This window comes from Bipolaris oryzae (genome assembly GCF_000523455.1).
Source record: "Bipolaris oryzae ATCC 44560 unplaced genomic scaffold scaffold_58, whole genome shotgun sequence".
Taxonomy (NCBI): domain Eukaryota; kingdom Fungi; phylum Ascomycota; class Dothideomycetes; order Pleosporales; family Pleosporaceae; genus Bipolaris; species Bipolaris oryzae.
The window spans coordinates 84,955-104,508 of record NW_006911334.1 but is presented as its reverse complement, the minus strand read 5'-3'; the positions used below and the strand labels follow the sequence as shown (position 1 = coordinate 104,508).

The following is a 19,554-nucleotide window of genomic DNA, read 5'->3' as shown; positions in this document are numbered from 1 at the left end:
TTGCTGGTGGGTTGTTTCTGTGAAAGTGGGTTTGGTGCAGGAGAAGATGGTTTGGATAGGCGTAAAGGCTTAATCTATGTAGCATTTGAGAGGGTATTGGTGCAATAGCACTCACAACAGCAATGCAACCGCCGCAGAAAGTCCTCCGATCAGGACTCTCTGTGCTTTTTTCCTGCCCTCTTTCTCTTTTTCTGGAGAAGTATCGCGACGGAGCAGGCGGAGTAGGAAACTTTGCTGTAGTGGCGAACTTCCGGATGTTTTCTCGAATGCTTCGATGCTTTCTGAAGGCATCCATATGCCATCCTTGACTGTACCCTTACCCTGACGAATAGCAGCCAAATCTTCTTCTGTGCAGGTAGAAACAGCGTCTCTAATCCAGCAGACTGAGTTTGGCTGAGGCGGCACCACATTCTTATGATCAGAAGTGTTGGGCCCTTCGGTTGCAAACGTAGACAAGTCAGCCTCGCGACCCGTGCTGATGTCCCGACCTTGAATAGTCCGACTGAAGATAGCAAATGCAGTTTCTGGTTGGTAGTAGGGTACCTGGTGACCGGCATCGTAGATTCGAGAGAACGAAAGGTTGCCATATTGACGTACAGCTCCGCCAACATAAGATAAATTGACAAAGATATCGGCATAGCCAGCGGCTGGGAAGGCGGTATCGTACCCTGGAACAAGACTAGCTAGCTCGAGAGATCCATTCTGGCCTCCATACCAGTTACCTAGGAGATCTGCGTCCCCGTATATCAAAGCTACCTTTATGCCGCGAGCGAGCAAGCGCGCCAAAGAGGCTAGCTGCGTCCCACGAGCAGCATCTCCGTCTATAGAAAGAATCAGCAAAGCTCTCTTTCTAAAGAAGCTTGTCAAATGAATATGACTTACTGAAATTGAAAGCGTTTTCAACAGTGATGCTATGTGAGGTGAAGTTGACCGAAGCGCCGATGGCCTGTAGAACCCTGGCATCATTCAGATATTCTACGTAGGAGGCTGCCGGCCCAACCTGAGGCTCCACTCGCATGTCATAAACGCTTCTGCCGATAGCCATGACAGGCAAAACAGCCAATTGACACGTTAATAGAGCACTTGCGCAAAGCTTGTTAGTGTCCTCATCAGTACCGAGATTGTCGGGATCGTTCTTCGCCGCGACCACACGACATTGCGTTATCAGATCCCTACAGCCCATCTCTCCGTTGACTGCAGCTATTGCATTCTTGTAGGTCGTGATGTTGATGCCTTCGATACCATATGTGTTGTTGTATGCAAATTCCAGACCTGATGTCGTGGTTGTAATAACATCCAAGACACCATCCACGATGCCTACTGAACCCACACGGATCTCCAATGCATCACTTGGTACCTTTCCATCTTTTTTCCCCTCGTTTTGAGCTTCAAAGAAATCTGCAAATATAGGGCCATACATGCCCCCATAGCTCTCGGCAAATAGATTGATGGCAGCAGACTCGACAACATCACTATCAGGATATACCCCTGGATTGTACTGAGGGAAAGCGGAGAGAAAACCTTGCAGGAAGTGCCAGGTCGATCTGGCGGCGATGGCAGTCAAGTCTTCCGTGTTTGTAGTAAGACCAGAAGCGAAAGTCCCGTTTTTGAAGCGCCAGGCAGGTACATCAGTCGGAAGGGGTGACGGTTGCTTACGGGCATCCAATCCGGCAGGATCGTCGTTGCTGAAATCTATAGACGCGTTCGCCCGCTCATCATAGGAGAAGCCGGTCTGAGTGGGTTGATCGATGAAGAGTATGTTGGAACTACGGTCCCAACCCCAGGACCTGGGCTGTGTAGTGTAGCCGTCATCAGACCCTTGGATAACCTTGCATGGTCCTACTTCGGTAAAGAGACCAACCATGCTGGATTGTCCAGGTCCACCGTTCAGCCATATTGTTAATGGTGCAGTTTCTGGGTTATCTCGAGCCTCAAAGAACCAGAAAAAGGTATTGATTGAGTAGTTTTGCTGAAAGGGCGCAAGCGTAAACGGAGGAAGATTGACATAACCCGAGTACTGCTTCTGCGTTTCGGCAGTTGTAGAGCAGATGTCGGATTCGGGCTGCTTGAAGGAGATGGTGATGCTAGGGTCCACAGGTGATTTGAGAATGGTGTCATAGGTAACAGGAAGCGGATATTGCTGGGCAAGTGAAGCCCCAAAGTTAACAGCAACAAGTGCTAAGATGATGTGCGATAGTTGGTGCTAGTGATGTTCAGCCTGCGCACGTACTTGCTTGTGTTGTGTGAATACACAAGCGGGCTTACCATTTTATCGGATAGTAGCTCATTGGCCGATGCCTATCGCATGGAAATAATAAGAGGCCTGAAATGCTGCACAAAGCAGGTTACAGGTGAAGCGTACAAGCAAGCAAGGCGCACCGCCGTGTAACGTTGGAGAACAAACAAAGTCGTAATCTGCCGCCCCTACTTGTACTTTCATTGCGACTCCCTTTACAATTGTTAAGCGACAGGCTACCATATCAAAATAGGAATCCCCTAGTTCAATACAAAGCAGCTGCGCGGCAAGATGAACGTGCAGAAATGAGCCCCATAACTTTGCGGCACGGTCGCGTAGCGGCCGATGACGACGAATGGTTTGGCACTCCATGCACTGTGGGCATGCCCAGCGCAGTATTCCCACATGCCTCCCAAACTAACCATCTCAAGTTCACAATATAAAATACTGCACAGTCAACAGTGCAGTACCACCTTTCTAAGACGCGTGTCTTACATGTGCCACGATTCGAGTCCATAATCTCACTATGCCATGTGGCACAGCGCTCAAAACACTTCAGCCGCCATGCAAAGACAGCGCCACTACGCACCTTTGCAACCTATATAGATGAATGCAGGGGTACCAAATCTTGCGATATGTAGCCGACCGCTGCACAGTACTCAATCCTGAGTTCGTGTATCCGACATCCATGGTGTATGGACGGGTTGCGTAGTGAAGCGATGTAGTCAACTGTGAAGAGCGGCGTCTGCCAGTTGCATCCTTCGTCCATAACCACCATATATCCATCCGACTGCATCTGACATGTCGTTATGGTATGGCGTCCATCCTTGAAAGAAGTTAGTTAAGGCTGAGTGTACTCGTGGGGGCTGGAAATCTGTTCACCTTCGGGAGCAAAGCCACCAACAGTAGTCCCCTTGATTTCCTTCCAAGTCCTTTTTTCGCTGAGACCCAACTGTACTACTCTTGCCCGTTTGCCTCGCTTCGCCAGGATCCTGACCTCCCCTTTCATGTCTTGCTCTGGTCCTGCAATGCGCCAGTCCTCGTTGACCTTATCTCCTGGTTTCGCTGACCAGAGCTGCATGGTCCGGCCGTCCTCGGTTTTTTCACAGCCAGTAGCTGCTTGCTGGTCATACGGAACAATGTACATCTTGACCTCTGCGCCGTACTCGACTCCATCACGTTCTTTGATAAGCGCATCCCAATTTTCGGGTTGGGCTGACCGCTTGTGCCGGTGGTCGTAGCCCGAGGCGATGAAATCGGTACAAGGTGTTATGTAGGTAAGCTGTTTCCAAGCGTCGCTATTGAGGAGGCTTTCGATGTCGAAGTAAGTTGTAACGTCTCGCCAGCCATCGCACATGCCAAAGCCATGCCAACAGTCTTCCACGACTAGTGTGTCAAGACACAGACCAGGCAGCAGATTAAGCGCATTTGCTGCATAGTAGGTAGGATAGTAATGCGTAGCCTCTCCAGCATACAGGGGGAATGGATACGCGCGAACCCGAATGTGGCGTAAGCGGGTTAGCACACTCTGATCCATCGAGAGGAGTGTCTCAAGCAAGTTCTCAGTACCGCGGAAGTGAAGGGTGCAGTTGAGCGGAAGATGGCGGCTGGCCTCCGTGGAGATTTGGCGACAAGTGAGAAGTAGTGATGTGCGATTAGAGGCGTCCGTTTTGCTGCTGGGAAGGCCTGGGTGTTTGAAGCCATGTCGAATAGTGTAGCTACCAAAGAGAAAGCCGTAAATGAGCTCTCGTAGCTCGACAGGTATCGTGAGAATGGTTGGTGCGCTCATGATGCCGTAGTCGATGGCGTGCGATTAGACGAAACGGCGAGTGACGGAAGCAAGATGGTCGCTGATAAGAAGTAACGCAAGTAGTAAGTATATAGTACGCAAACACCAAGCCGAGCAAACAGATACAGAACAGCGTCACTTGGACTGGTAAGCACTACAATGTTGACATGAGCTGGACGTGACGACAGCTAGGCGTCCACTCCAAGCCCTGGCGTGCGCACAATATAAGGCATCGCTCAGCTTGCACGCTGATAGCTTCTTCCTCGGCTGTCATGGGCGGCAGTAGGGTAGGATGACGTTTGGCCTCCTTGCGCTAGGACTGGCTAGCGCGCCTCGGGCAGGTCCAAAGGTCGTGTGCTAGGTCACCGACCATGAAAGACTGGTATGCTATACATTAGCAGCTGAAAGCTGTGTACATACACGTGCCAGGCCTGCCGCCGAAACTAGGAGTACTATATTAAATCCCGCCGACGCCTTCAAGAGCCACAGTCCGGCGAGATCGACCGGTAGTCTAAGCGCTGGCTTGTGGTAGTGTGCATTAGGGGATGGATGGAATACTTGATTCTGGGTATCTTTGATGCGCGCTCAAGTCTAGATCTGCCACCTTTGACCACGACCTCCAATCAACCGTTGCTCCGCTGTATGTATCACTCCGACTTTGACCGCCCATGAATACGCTGCTGCTCCTCTTGCAGCTTCTTCTGCTGCCACTGCCACTCCACTAGTACAGGCAGGAATTGCCAAAAATCAAACTCGGGCCATAAACACTTGAGAAACACAATGGACGTGTTCTCGTGAGCCTGCCACAGCATGAAGTCGCTCAGTCGCTGCACACCAGAAGTGCGGACAAGCAAATCGAGCGGTGGAGCATCGGCGGTCATCATGTTGTCGTTCAGTGTCTGGGCACTAATCGACTCGGGATCCAGGAATGTAGGTTCCGTCTGGGACTCTTCCTTGTCTGGTGGATTAATCACTGTTGCGGTCGACGAAGACCGCCCGTCTTCCGCTGAGGCAGCTTCTTTCGAAGGTGACGCTGGACGCGACTCTGGTTGTTCAAGTGCGCCTTCTGTGTCCTCCTCCAACATTTGCTTCCGGATATGCTGTGTAATGTGCGATTCGGAAAAGGCGCGTCTCGGCGAAGTAGACAGGTTATGCATAGGGGTGCTATACGTCTCGACAGTCTTCATGACAGCGGTCGTGATTTCATGGCGTGACGTGTAGGGAAAGCAGACATTCAGGACAGCTCTGTTGAATGGGTCAGCAGTCGTCTTCGCACCGGGTATTGTTCTATACTTCTTGTTGTGAGCGGTCATGGCCACGGCCTTATCCACAGCCATAAGCACATCTGGGTTGACAAGCTCGCGCTCACCCAAGACTCGAATGGATGCACCGTAGCGGTCCAGTAAAGCACCATGCTCGGCTAGCTGCTGCAGCTTCACCTTGGCCATTGACATGAGCGCATCCACCTCATGCTTTGAACGCTTAAAGTTCTCAATACTGAACGCGTAGATTGTCACGACTTTCACCCCGGTCTTGTAGCACACCTCGAGGATCTGGCTAGTTGTCAGTATCGTAACCAACTAGGGAAATGCACCATTTCCATGGTTCTTCATACCCGAGCCAGCGATTCAAATCCCAGATTATGCCCCTCTACAGTCTCAATGTGGTGATTGCGTGCAAACCGCCTGTTCCCGTCCATGACAAACGCCACATGTTGCGGGATTGGACCCTGCTTAAGAGACCCAATGAGAATCTCCCGTAGCTGTCTGATTGTCCATGCGACCGGAGGCGAGGTTGCGAACCACTTGTGTATGCGAGAATCGTGGATCGACCCCATTGTGAATATTGTCGAGGTGCTTAGCGTCTGCTCTTTAGGGGTTTTGAAATTGCAGTGCCAAATCAGGGCGACGATGATGCTAACAGAGGTTCTCGGGGGGCTTCGCTAAACAATGGCGCTTCTTGTACTATTAGGGTATCATGGCGTATAAGAGTTGCAGTTCAAGAAGAGATGCTACGTAAGAGGTCCAAGGCGCAGTGCGCCCTGACGCGCCTCCCAACGCATCTGACCATGGGCTTCTTTGCAAGGTGAGTGGCTGGTATCGATGACTAAGCGTGGCGCGGCCTGCGCCGCTCCTTGCGACCCTGCAATCCTTGCCGAGCTTCCGTCCATTTCTCACTTTTCCTGGCCGCGAGCCTCGTTGCCGCGTCATCAAAGCTGGGCTCTCGTGCTATCTCTATACGCACCATCTTCGCACATTTCTTCCTTGTGCTAACGGCAGCATGGCTGAAGAGGCTCAGCTCAACGTCACAGTGCTTGCCGAGCAGCTGGTCGAAGGCTTTGCAGCCTTGAGCGGAGAATACCAGGCGCTGTTTGATCAGCAAAAACAGGTGGAAAGCAAGCTCTCATGGGCCAAGCAACAGGTATGTGACAGCTGCTAGCAGCCCTCTTCCCCTCCTTCCATGATGATACACTTTAGCTCTAGACCTGCAGCTGCTCTCGCGGCTTTGACAGAAAACAACCACAGCATGACCTGATTTCGGATTTCCTCTTTCCATGTTCAAGCACACATCATTCTGCAAGATCCAGTCTGACATTCCACAGTATCTCGACTTACTTAAACGGTTCGCGCCGGATACGCTGTCGCAAGATCATCTTACTTTTTTGCAAGAGCTCGAGCGAATTGGGGACGAACAACCACATATGCACGTGAATTTGGTGGAGCAATTAGCAAGTAGCGACGATGTAGAGCGCAAGAGCCGGGCACTGGTCATCCAGAAGGCTGAGGAGGCTGCTGTTCAACTGCGTGCCCCTGAAAATACTACAAGTGTAAAGATATGGAGCGGCCCATCAGCTGATGTACCGACCCCGCAACTTGAGACACAAAGTAATAGAGCCCCTTCACCTCTTGAAAAAGATTTCACAGTTGCTGGAACGCCCAGTAAGCTAGCCTGCCCCTTCGCATCTGGAAGTGGTAGAGGTAGCCCTCTTGCTACGCCGCGAAGCTCGACCTCACGTCTTAGCCTGCGCGGTCGTAGGTCCAAACGACCCTCGTTCGCCGATCCTATCCGCGCCGAAATATGTAGCAATAAACCTGCCTCAATGACTGCCTCGGTAGCTGCATCTGGGTCTGCTGCCGTCTGTCCCATCCGCTTCCTTGACCAGCATAACCCAGAAGAGGTTGCAGAATACTTTGAAAAACACAAGCACGAGCTGCCCAGGAGCCACGAAGTTTGCATCACACGTTTCCAGCGTAACCAGGAGAGCATTGAACAGCTGGATCGCAAGTATGGCAACTTGGTCAATATGATCCAAGGCCTGGGTCAAAAGCATCAAGCATGGCTGCCTGAGGATCCTGATGATGCTATAGACGAAGAACCGGAAACCGAACCTAACCACATTGCCGACGCCAGAGCAGACACCAAAGTTCAAAACTGGGCCACAGCTGTCTCAGCAAGTCTTCATGATGGTACTCCAACTCCTGAGGAACCGCCAGAAGATCATGCCATGGACGAGACTAGAACAGCGCACTTTGACCGTCCGCTAAAGGAAGTCCGAGTAGGCGAGTCTCCAAGTCGACCTTGGGGCATATCGATTCCAGCGAAATACACCAATGCCGAGAGCTCGTCGTCAGTTGGCTCCGTCCCAACCGCATCACCACAGTTTCCGCTAGACACTGGCCGACCAGTGGAAGACACCCCACAGAGCACAGGAAAGTGTCCGTTCGATCATCGAGCGATGATGAATCAACCACATGAACAGCATCAAGCGACACAAGCTGCCCCCCCGCCGTCATCGCCGCCTAGAGCCACGAATACCCAGGCGCCGCCCGCAGAGCCCCTGCCGCAAAGACAGCCTGCAGAGCAGAATGGAGAGACTGGAGGCCCACGGTTGATACCCCAAATGATATTCAACGGACCAGTGTTCCTAGGGTATCCGCCGGATCAGCTGGCTCTGTTGTTGCAAAACAGCAACCTTGGTGCAACGATGCGGTAAGATTGAAGCAACGAAAGCAAAATTTGAATTCACTGGCTGGTTGATTTGAGGTATTGTATTGTAATCAGAAGGTAGGCTTTCATGACTGCTTGCCTCGCAATTGTGTGTCTCTATCAGCCTTCCGAAGTCGTGCTTTTTTCTTCTCTGCGTTTTCATTGGTCATTGTCACCATGCTATCCAGTCTTGCTCTGGCATGTCCAAACGCGATTCCGAACCGACCTAGCGTGCCCTACTGACTAGGACCTGGTGGTCCTGCTCATTTCTTCTTCAGATCTGTCATCCAGGTGCGCACGCCTTTTGCGCTGTCGTGTGCCGCACGGAACACTTTGTCGGCATCAGCTGCAAGCTTCCGAAATTGATTGGTGGATACTCACGCTGCCGTTCGTTCTCATCTAGGCCCCGCATAAAGTCGGCACCTTCGCCCAATGCACCCCGTGGGTTATGGGCTTGATCAGCTATTAAAGCAGCCCTGGCCTTGAAGGTCTGTGGGGGTTAGCTCTCACTAGATGACGGGAAAGCTCGGCCACAATACTCACATCGCTCAGTACCTCGATTATTTCTTCCTCCTCGAATAGCTCGAGAATACGTGCTCCGAGATTATAAAAGTGCGGAGCCAAGGCACGCAGATCGACGGTACGTGGGTCAGCTTTGAGTGCGTTCAAGACGCGTGGAGAGAGGGCCGAGGGAGGATCGATGGTGACAAGAGAGGAAGTGTTTAGACTCTGGCTGTAGATAGCGTAAATACATGGCTGTTGGAACGACACAAATATCAGTTTACCTCAGTGCAAGCATCTCGCCTAGCCACAAGGGGAGTTCGACCTTTGAGCCTTGCTTCATGTCGCCGTTCATGTTACCCTCGAGATAGCCGAGACCAGGAACGGTAAGCTCAAAGGTACAGGGTACCTTCTGGGCATCTGTAAGGATTGCATCGACGTCGTAGTACGAACTCATGTTTTCTGAGACACGTCAACTAACCAGTCTACTTGGTAGAAGGAACATGGAGGGTCAAGGCTCGTTGATGATCAACATGCTGCTGGTTCAAGCCAAGACAAAGCCGGGAGAGAAGGCTTGTCGAGGACAGCAGACACACGTGTCGCGTGTCGTGCCACAACTATATTTGTGCATGCGGACGAAAACGCAATGAAACAGGAACATGGATGAGATACAGGACAAAAATTGCCCTGGCTCTGGCGACCAGAACTGTCACGGGCCAAGTGCTAGGAAAGATTGGAAATGGAATGGGGGGTAAGTTGCTTACTATGTGGCAACCTCAGCGTTGCGCGTCTCGTGAATGCCTGGCGGAGGTCCGACGATATATACCTTTGTATAGCGCGGTCGGCCCGTATGCAATCAATTATTGCTACTACTACCTCTCACCAGCTGTGCCCAGGAAGCAGTGCAGCCCGTCTTGTCTTTGTGGTGTGCACTCAAGGCCTTATTCGTCTATGCCTGGCTGGCTGGCTGGCTTGCTGCTACATCGCCTGGCCAAAGCTTCCAGCACCTTAGCATTAGTACATGTCATAGGGACGAGGCGCCGGCTACCCACATGAACCACCTCACTGTCAATCATTGCACCCCGGCCTGAGCTCATCTCCACCAGCATATCCCCGCAACATCGGAACCTGGGTTCCATACCACGCAATCGTTCTGTAAGTCGCGTGCATCTCTCAATTCGACCATCAGCCCCGCCGCAGCCTTGGATGATGCACTCAGTGGTGCTCACTCTACTATACATATACACTTCACTGCCCCAACCTATCACCGCTTGCCCTTCACTTGCTCAATCATTTGCTTACTTTTTCTATTCAAAGCGAGGAAACAAGCCTTGGCTCTTGTTGGTTGCGCATTGCTAGCTCGACATTAATGATCCTACATCTCAACACCTTCCCCACCGCGCCCTAGCCATACCCCGGCCGCACATAGACACCCTCACGCCCCTTGCTACCAACCGGCACCATGGCCGTAAGCGAACGCATATCACAGCTCATGAGCGCCCTCGACACCGGATCTGGTCCTGATACATCTCGTGCCACTTCTCCCGGTGGCGATTGGCGACAGGCCAACGGCACCGTCAACGGGGCTGATGACAGGCGTCGCCCACGGACATTTCCATACTTTGAATACCTTCCATACCAGACAGAAGATCAGAGCGATCGCGAGGAGAGTCTGAACACATGTTTGAAGCACCTCTATATTGCCGTCTCAGCGGGCGACTTTGCGCCGGGCGCAGTACACTGGACACGCGAGATTCGGGGCTGGCTATCACTCAAGTTTGATCTTCCCCGCAGCACGCGGGTGAAGCTGGTGAACCTTTACTATGAGCTGGCGTTGGCCCCCGGCCTAGACTATTTGGTGGCCGAGCGCTTTGCGAGCATGTTCATGGTCTTGACTAAGTAGGTGACGCTGAAGCTGGATTTTGGATGACGAGTCGACACTGACAACTTGACAGGCGTAAGCACTACCTCCGACCTGGCATAGACCTGGTACTCGATTGGCGGCCATTGTATAGAGAGTTGAAGATGTTCGTGCTGCCCTCAGAGTCGGGAGGCTCGCACCCGCCCAACGTGAAGCGGAACATCCGCACCCTGACCAAGATGTGCACTTTTGCACAGTCATACTTCGATCCCAAGGATATACCAGCCATGCTAGAAGAGCTTCTGCCCTTTTTCAGCACATCTTTTAGTGAGAATGCATTCGTCGTTGTGGGGCTGCTCAATCTGCTACTTCCAACCCACCCAGCGCCAGAGGACATGAAGCACCTGCTACCGCAAGAGTATCTTCCCACATTTTTCCACTTGTGGTCACTAGTAAACCGATCGCGACTCTTTGATGCACACTATATCGACACTCTGTCGAGGTTGGCGCGGGACAACCTGACAGCGCCACATGTCCCCTTTTCGCAGTACGGCATCTTCACAGGAGAGCAATCGTCTCAGATATTCACAGCGATTCTGCGGTTACTTGAGATCCCAGTTGGTCAAGCAACATCCCCGTACAGTAGTTCTGTCGACCTTGGGGCGGGGTTAGCTGTGATGCTGGACCGCGACCCGCGCAAGCATCCGTCTACACACCACATTGCTCGCATCATCGCCATGTCGTTGTCACCTGCATCCGCTGATCATCCAGACTCCACACTTACCAAGCTAGAGGGTCTAGTTCAAGCGGTAGAAACCTTCTTCCACCCTTCCAACTCTGGGAGCTGGACTAGGCCGCTAGCACAGTTTGTGTACTACCTGGCAGATATCTTTGTACTGCGTTGGAACCGAGAACATAGCGGTGAGATGGATGTGCCAGAAGAGCGACGACTCAATGATGCAGTCAAGCGACGCTTTGTGCTCTGCCTGCGCGAGGTCACGTTCATGGGGATCTTCTCTAAAAGCGACAAGGCTGTGCAATACGCCCTGTCCACTTTACAGAGTCTGGCGTATCTCGAGCCCAACCTCATTCTTCCAGGTGCATTACAGCGGATTTACCCCGCGATGCAGGGACTCGTCGAGGTTCATCGCACAATCTCGTCTATTCGTGCGTTGCACATGCTTTCAAAGGTCATGGCCAAGACAAAAGGCTTCCGGTGCCACGTTACGTCGGTGCTTGGGCTTGCGCTACCCGGTATTGACGCCAACGACCTGGAAAAAACGCTACATACCTTGCAATATATTCAGGGTGTGTGCTACCTTATTCCGTTCCAGGATCTCACAAAGGCAAAGAAGGCGGCAAACGAGGAAACGTCCAGAGACGGAGCAACTACACCTTCAGATGACGCTGGTGGTGACACCGGCCTGGCTGTGGAATGGATCACAGCGCAGGTTGAACGACTGGAAAATGCCAATGGTAACATTGAGATTAACTACGGTGAAGAGCTCAGTGATCAAGACGAGGCTATGATTCTACGGTCCTCCACGACTGGACTCAATGAGTTTCTCATTACATTCCTTGGTCGTGTCTTCACGCTATTGGAGAATCTGCCAGATGCATCTAGGGTCCGCAGTGGCTCCCCTGAGGAATATGTCGTCAACCAACTTCCAGCGGCTTTCACGCCACTTCTTGCTGCGCTCTCTCCCGAGTTGTACGATATCGCACTTGATAAGATTGCAAACTTCATCACGAACCACGTGGTTCATCAAGCAAAAGACGCCATTGCGTTCATCTGCAACAGTCTTGTTAAGATCAACCCTGAGAAAGCCCTCAAGCGCCTTTTGCCACATCTTCTTGCAGGTATCCGCACTGAGATTGATGAAATCGGCGCTGGCTCGACGCGAACTACAGGTGCAGAAGTGCTTCCACGTGATCGTGCACTTGTCTGGAATCTCTGCATTCTTAGCATGTGTGTTGTCCATGTTGGCGACGCAGTTCTTGAATGGAAAGATGAGCTATTTGAGATTGCAGAATACATGCAGCAGAAGTGTCGGGGCACACCTACTGTGCATGTTTCCAACTTCATCCATCACTTGCTGCTCAATCTTACTTGCACCTACACTATCGACTACTCCATCTATGAGCAAGATGAGCTTGAACAGGGCTTGTCAACAGAGTCATGGGGTAGACAGGTTGATATCAAGAAGCTGGATATCAAGTGGCACACTCCCAGTTCAGAAGAGATCGACTTCGCTATCAAGCTTTTCGAAACTCATGCTAACAACGCAATGACGGCACTTCATGCCCTCACACAGCCGGACTCTCCAATCAAACGCGAAGGTACTGGAAAAGATTGGTCTGATGAAGTATCTCGCAATCTTGTTTTGTTGCGACTGATCATTTCTGGCATCTCGGTCTTGTTTGATGTTCGGCATGACCAGGTCGCAGATGGCAACAACGCCTCAGACGATGGCTCAGATCCAGACGCGATGGACACAGAAGGTATCGATGACGATGCTGGTCTCGGCGAAGCTGAAGACGAAGAGGTCAAGCCTACTTTCCAGTACGAAGCTGGCTATCCGCTCCGTCGTGGTGACAAAAACTACACCCTTGTCCACGACTTACGTAGGCAGGTTGGTGAGATGCTTCACAGCGTACATCAGTTCTTGATTGAGAAGCAACCCGATGATGTGCCTTGCTTCAACTCGTTGTACAATGCCTATCGCTCATGGTTCATTGACGTCGGCATTGAGCGATCTGCTCATGTGCTTGATCGGATTTCAAGACTTTTGGAGAACGACGAGCGACCTTTTAGGTTCAGTGGACTGCGCAAGCAGTATCCAAGACCCCTGCTAGTCCGGCGGGCAAACGTCTACCACCTTCAGCGGCTGAGACACAACGCCAACCCGCGACCAAAGACAGATCTTGACATGACTCTGTTACTTGACCTTGCCGAATCTAGCATCTCTCTCTACACAGAGATTCGACGTACTGCGCAGACCGCCAATGAATCAGCCGTTAAGTGCGTGCTGGGCGCTAGGCCGCTTGTCATTCCATCCTTACTAGATGCTTTCGTCAAGGCTGTCGCTGAGAGTGATTACCCTCGCATCAAGGGTGCCATGTTCGCTCTTCTGTTTGGTAGTTTGGCAAAGACAATTAGTCGAGACTGGCGATTTACTCCCAAACTGATCAAAGCCTTTATCGAAGTTACTGGTGCCGACAAGCCTTCGGTGCAAAAACTTGCCACCAACGCCACTTTTCAAATCATGGACATGGGTAAAGCAATGGAACGTATGGTCATTCTGCCCAAAGAGGTAGTGGAGTCTATTGCGTATGTCATTGACTCTAGTGAGGGTGACAGTGTACATACCAAAGTCACCAAGCGACGAGACTACATCAAGAAGAAGCGAGCTCGTATCGAAGACAAGAAATCTGAGCTATCCAAGGAGCTTGTGGAGATTGCCAACACTGAACATTGGAAGAAGGTCAGCAGAACCGCGGCCATTATCGTCAATCTAGGCATGCGTTACGACACTGTTGCATCCGATGAGATGATCGACCTTGTCACCAAGGGATCCATTGACCAGCATCCTAGTCTCCGGGGTTTGTATGCTGGAGCCCTCATCGGCCTCTACTCAGTCATTCAGACACGTGCCATCACGGGTCACGACTATGAGAAATATCTGTTGAACGAAGAAGATCTGCCAGATAAGATTTCGGTGGAGACAAAGCCAGAAGATCCTAATTGGACGGCAGAGTACTTGGCCGCATTCGCCCAGCCAGAAGCCAAATATTATATCGACTTCGATTATCCTGGATGGTTGGTTTGGACCAAAAGTATGACTGCGTTCAAGCCAAATGCCCCACAGCTGTCATATGACGAGGTTGAGAACGGGGTTCGCCAGAAGATCGCGAAGCATCTTACGCGATCTTGGTTCTCCAACTATTTCGCTTTCATGAAGCAGGAGCCACGCGATAACAGCGCTGATCGTTTCCGCATGTCAAGTGCGATGGTATTGACCCATTCGTTCGATCTTGTGTTCTGTGGCCTAACAGAAGCTACATTTGAAGACATCAAGGATCTGACTCAGTCGGTATATGCTGATGGCAGCGACAAGCATCAACACCGTGCGACTGCTGAAATCATGGCTGCATTGCTTTCATGTGCACCAGATCTCAAAGCCGATCAGCGGGAAGCGGTGTGGGAATACGTCTTTCCTATCGTCCGCGGCATCTTCCAGGACGGTCTGACGCCAGAAAATTCCGGCTACTGGACTACCTTCCTGCATGTCGTGTTGCAATCTAAAGATCCTCGACGCGGATGGCCGCTTGTTGATTGGCTGGCCAGCTTCCGCCTCGATATGGATTCCAACGCCGCTTTCAAGGAGAGCTCAAAGATTCACTTACTTACTCAGTGCATCTGTGATGCTGGTTGGCATTTCCGGTTGGAGAAGCCAATCTTGGAAGACTTCATGAAGCATCTCGACCATCCGTACAAGGGCGTGCGTGAGGCTATGGGTCAGACTATTGCAAGCATTTTCAGGACGCGTTACCACGAATCATATAAAGATGTTGGTACGCTCATGAAAGCACAAAAAGATGCTTCATCAATCGGAGTCCGGCCTTATCAACCTACGGAGGAGTTTAAAAAGACAATTATCGACGTCTTCAACCGACTTGAAGTATGGCGCCAGGAGCGTCCTGCAGGACAGCAAACGCCTTCTTCTTACACATCTGGTGGCAAAACAGTCTTGCTCTGGCTCGACACCACTCTCTCTTCGTATGAATGTACATCACTCGTCAGCTTCTTCCCAGATGTCTTCATGGAGCAACTACTCCATATGATGGACATCAAAGAGGATCCCGAGTTGCAATCACTCGCCTATCACGTTTTCCGGCATCTGCCAAACATCCCGCATCGTGAGGGCGAGGATTCAGAATTCATTGCTGCGCTCATTCGGATTGGACGCAATGCAACTAGCTGGCATCAGCGTCTCAGGATCTTGATCAATATTCAGGTCATCTACTTCCGTCGGTTGTTCTTGATGAGCGAAGAGCAGCAGCAGAGCATGTTCGATTGCGTCTCTGCTATGTTGTCAGACTCTCAACTAGAGGTGCGTATGGGCGCAGCTACTACCTTGTCTGGTATGATCCGTTGCTCGCCGATTGCATTCCGTGATCGCCAAGTCTCAACGCTCAATGAGCGGTTCACCAAGCAGCTTGCCAAGAATCCACTGCCAAAGAAGCGCATTCCAGGCACACCAACGACTGAGCAAGGCAAGCTTGTACTCACTCGCCATGCTGCTGTGTTGGGCCTAGGTGCACTTATTCAAGCATTCCCTTATCAGAGTCCTCCGCCAACCTGGTTACCGGAGGTGCTGGCTACGCTTGCAAGAAAGGCAGCAGCTGATCCTGGTATGGTGGGCAAGAGTGTCAAGACTATTCTTGCAGACTTCAAAAAGACCAGGCAAGATACTTGGCATGTGGACGTTAAGGTATGTATCTCAATCTCCAGAAGATCCGCGAGTGTATCTCGATACAAAGTAGATGCTAACAACAAAAATAGGCGTTTGAGCAAGAGCAGTTGGAGGATCTGGAGGGTGTATTGTGGAAGAGTTATTTTGCTTAGATGCAAAACAGACGTTCGAGGACCAAGGCAGGCGGCAATGACGGGAAAATGGGGAGAGGGAAGGGTCATGTACTATAACCAATAGCAGAGAGGATCATAGCTATGAATGATATGATAGGGTCCTGGGCGCATAGCGCTATGTGGAGAATATGTTATTCTCCATAGTTCCGTGCTTATATATCAAAACAGTACATTTATGACTGTACCTGTTGCTTACTCATGCGTTACGGACGAAGAGACCGATCCTTTAGTATTCCGCCCTTAAGAGTTGCAACTGCCCCTCTTGAACCCCACTTGGAAAGGTTTCGGCCGCATCTACCCATTGACATCATACTTCTCTAACTCATCTCTTGTCAGACGTGCCCAGACTACCTTAGCTTGAGGCTTTTTCTCTTGTTCTTTTACACTTTTCAAACAATGTCGCTCACAGTACTGTCTGAATCCGACGTCCGCACCCTTCTTTTGCAATTGACCAAGCAGGACATACTGGACTTGCAGCAAAGCCTCGCAGATGCACTGCATCACTACTCGACAAGTACCGAAGAAGAAAGTGACAATGGGTGCTGCGAAAGTTACCAGTCTGCCGGGACGACTTTGAGAAGCAAGAATGGAGGCACAATGACGGTTACACCGGCTAGTAGGTATGTTTGGCATTATTCCTTTCTTTTTGAGTTTACGTATGAAAATTGGTGTAACTTGTTGCTGATACATATGATATAGCAACGATGGCCTCGGAGTCAAGATTACAACACATCTGAGCGATAACATTAAGGCCTCAAGGTTTTCTGACACTGAGTCGATAACTTCTTCGCTGGGTTCAGTCACAATATCTCAGAATTCGATAGCATCAACTAAAAGTTTGGAGGCCACAACATCGCCTCGTCACTTGCTGTCGCTTGCATCCTCGTCTACGCAACATGGCAGTCTTACCTTATTCGACAACTCCGGCAAGCTGCGCGCCCTCCTCAACACCTCTGAAGTGACGACTTTCCGCACTGCGCTCGCAAGCACCATGCTGTTTAAGAAACGGCGCAATGTACATGACGTGGTCGTCTTTGGAGCCGGGCGACAAGCCTACTGGCATATACGCCTCGCCCTCTTACTCCGAGGCGAAGACATCCACCACCTAAACATCATCAACCGTGATTTCGGGCGCGTGCACCAACTCCTCGAGACACTGTACAACCCACACGAAGCACCCCAGTCATTCAATCCAGATCCACAACATATTCCCGCGTACAGACAAACAGCTCCATCACAAACTGAAGCCCTTCACAGGCCAAAGATACAAATCCTGACCCCTTCGCATGGAGAATACACTCGCTACCTACACGATACACTTCGCTCCAGCAGCTGCATTTTCCTCTGCACACCATCCGCAACTCCGCTCTTCCCAGCAGCCATCTTGACCAACCCCGAAGGCAGAAAAAAGGGTCGCTACATAGCAGCCATTGGCTCCGTTTCCCCCTCAATGATAGAACTGCATCCAGACATTGTACGGCAGAACGTCGCGCCAGAGCACGGGCATCGCCATTTTCACAAGCATGCCCAGCAAGGGGGTGCGATTGTGGTCGACAGCGTAGATCGGTGTCTGAAGCAAGCCGGAGAAGTGGTACAAGCAGGATTGGGTCCTGAGCAAGTTGTTGAAATCGGAGAGTTGGTCATGTTGAAGCGGGATGCAGAAAGGCGGCGCATGGAGTGTATGGCGAGCAAGAAGATGGAGGATGAGGGGCTTGATGTGGGTGGTGTTGAGCTGGGTGAGTCTGAGGCGGCGAAGAAGAAGAAGAAGAAGAGACGGAGTGGGGATGGGAAGGAGAAGGATAAACACCATGAGAGTGAGGATAAGGCACATAAGAGCCTGATAGAGTGGTTAGTCAAGGGTAACGTGATATACAAAAGCGTGGGATTGGGCCTGATGGATGTCGTGGTTGGCGGCGAGCTGGTCAACTTGGCGAATGCACGAAACATCGGTACTAGGATTGACAACTTTTAGAATGAGTTGCCTCGACCGTGCCCAAGCATGGGATTACCTACAGAGCACTCTTGTGAGTGCAGCTAGCTAGCTTTAAATCAAAGTCGGCAAGCCCGAGAAATATATCAATGCCTAATATGCAAGAATCTTAGCCAACAACATCACATCACATAATTAGTGTAAAAAATGGCGTGCGTTATCAAATCGATTCCAGTCAATGTAGTCGTTAGCGACTTCTTTTAACCCTCCTAAACTCCGTTGGTATTGTGAACCGCATACATGCAGAGATAAGAGACACGCCATAAAGTCATCATGAACCCTTCCAAACACCTCAAGACACGCTTAGATCTTGATGGCGTTCTCAACAGCCTTCCTGCGCTTCTCCATGCGAGCGTTGGCCTTGGCACCCATGATACCACCACCCCAGTGGCGGGAAGCCTCCTTGTGGTGTGACTCGAGGTAACCGTCGTTGACAGCGGTAACGAGCTTCTGGAGCTCGTTCTTGTCCTCGGAGCGGACCTCGGTCAGGGCCAGGACGGCGGCAGTCTTCTGGTGAACAACCGTACCGAGACGGGCCTTGCCCTTGACAATGACGTATGGGACACCCATCTTGCGGCAGAGAGCGGGCAGGAAAATGACCAGCTCAATGGGGTCGACATCGTTGGCGATGAGGACGAGCGAAGCCTTCTTGTTCTCAATGAGGCCAACAACGTGGTTCAGACCGTACTTGGCGACGTAGGGCTTCTTGGAAACATCCTCCTTCTTCTTGCCCTCAGCGACGGCGGTGGCCTCCTTGGTGAGCCTCTCCTTCTTCTCGGCCTTGGTCTCGGGGCGGTACTTGTTGAGGAGCTTGAAGGACTGGGTGGCGCTGAACGTGGGGGATTAGCTATCGAAGACAAAAAATGGCAATGGATAACATACAGGTTACGGTCGGCAACGTGCTGGAACTGAGCGATGCTGGATCAAAGTCAGACCTGAGCCATTGTATAAAGTTTATTTGTGGGAGACGAACGAAGGAGGAACCTTCAGGCGCATGTTGAGGATCTTCTTCTGGCGCTGAAGGCGGACGTAGGCGGGCCATCGGACCATGCGGCCGAGGTTGCGCTGGGGCTGGATGTCCTGGCCGATGCCATAGTTGCGGGGCCTCTTCTCGATGAGAGGGTTCTATATTGGTTAGCTGAAAAGTTTTCCAGAGGACTGAATGTGCGCAATTGGATTGGATTGGTGGTTGGAAGATAGAGAGGGCGAATGGAAAAGCTTGTGCTCAGCAGCAAAGGTAATGGTTTGATACAAATGGAGAGAGGGGGGGACTCACCTTCTGCTTCTTCGCCGCAGCCGACTTAGAAGTGGCCTGGGGGAAAGCCGCAGGCTTCTTACCGCTTCCTTTTGGTGGCATTTTCTGTCATAGAGAACAAACCATTAGCGAATGTTCAACGCATTTTCGGTTTGAATCTCGTAAGAGCGAGAAGGCCTTGCGGACCGTTCTACAACTCTAGCCATCCTCGCGCTGCGTTCTCTTGCACAATGCAGAGAGATTGCGGCGGAAATGCTAACGAGCATTCATTGCGTGGAAGTGCGC

The 19,554-nt window shown here is 51.3% G+C and overlaps 7 protein-coding genes across 7 annotated transcripts; 3 read left to right on the top strand and 4 right to left on the bottom strand.

The window, feature by feature from the left end:
- Positions 1–111: 111 nt before the first annotated feature.
- Positions 112–4,025, bottom strand: COCMIDRAFT_36467 (uncharacterized protein; the record flags this gene model as incomplete). Its single annotated transcript, XM_007689436.1, has 3 exons — positions 112–821; positions 883–2,203; positions 3,195–4,025. 3 exons carry the CDS (start codon positions 4,023–4,025, stop codon positions 112–114), a joined length of 2,862 nt encoding a protein of 953 aa, XP_007687626.1.
- A 647-nt stretch (positions 4,026–4,672) lies between these two features.
- On the bottom strand, positions 4,673–5,862 carry COCMIDRAFT_94348 (uncharacterized protein; the record flags this gene model as incomplete). The annotated part of the gene is made up of 3 exons (XM_007689455.1): positions 4,673–5,270; positions 5,319–5,578; positions 5,641–5,862. The coding sequence occupies 3 exons, from the start codon at positions 5,860–5,862 to the stop codon at positions 4,673–4,675; spliced, it is 1,080 nt and encodes a 359-aa protein (XP_007687645.1).
- Positions 5,863–6,305: 443 nt separating this feature from the next.
- COCMIDRAFT_36465 (uncharacterized protein) lies at positions 6,306–8,019 on the top strand (the record flags this gene model as incomplete). Its single annotated transcript, XM_007689435.1, has 2 exons — positions 6,306–6,446; positions 6,628–8,019. 2 exons carry the CDS (start codon positions 6,306–6,308, stop codon positions 8,017–8,019), a joined length of 1,533 nt encoding a protein of 510 aa, XP_007687625.1.
- Positions 8,020–8,275: 256 nt separating this feature from the next.
- Positions 8,276–8,970, bottom strand: COCMIDRAFT_94433 (uncharacterized protein; the record flags this gene model as incomplete). The annotated part of the gene is made up of 4 exons (XM_007689454.1): positions 8,276–8,343; positions 8,394–8,502; positions 8,556–8,745; positions 8,798–8,970. The coding sequence occupies 4 exons, from the start codon at positions 8,968–8,970 to the stop codon at positions 8,276–8,278; spliced, it is 540 nt and encodes a 179-aa protein (XP_007687644.1).
- Positions 8,971–9,975: 1,005 nt separating this feature from the next.
- COCMIDRAFT_94329 (uncharacterized protein) lies at positions 9,976–16,003 on the top strand (the record flags this gene model as incomplete). The annotated part of the gene is made up of 3 exons (XM_007689453.1): positions 9,976–10,412; positions 10,469–15,869; positions 15,941–16,003. 3 exons carry the CDS (start codon positions 9,976–9,978, stop codon positions 16,001–16,003), a joined length of 5,901 nt encoding a protein of 1,966 aa, XP_007687643.1.
- A 417-nt stretch (positions 16,004–16,420) lies between these two features.
- On the top strand, positions 16,421–17,996 carry COCMIDRAFT_94410 (uncharacterized protein; the record flags this gene model as incomplete). Its single annotated transcript, XM_007689452.1, has 2 exons — positions 16,421–16,644; positions 16,724–17,996. 2 exons carry the CDS (start codon positions 16,421–16,423, stop codon positions 17,994–17,996), a joined length of 1,497 nt encoding a protein of 498 aa, XP_007687642.1.
- A 321-nt stretch (positions 17,997–18,317) lies between these two features.
- Positions 18,318–19,371, bottom strand: COCMIDRAFT_94457 (uncharacterized protein; the record flags this gene model as incomplete). Its single annotated transcript, XM_007689451.1, has 4 exons — positions 18,318–18,843; positions 18,897–18,932; positions 18,988–19,139; positions 19,291–19,371. 4 exons carry the CDS (start codon positions 19,369–19,371, stop codon positions 18,318–18,320), a joined length of 795 nt encoding a protein of 264 aa, XP_007687641.1.
- Between the last annotated feature and the right edge of the window lie 183 nt (positions 19,372–19,554).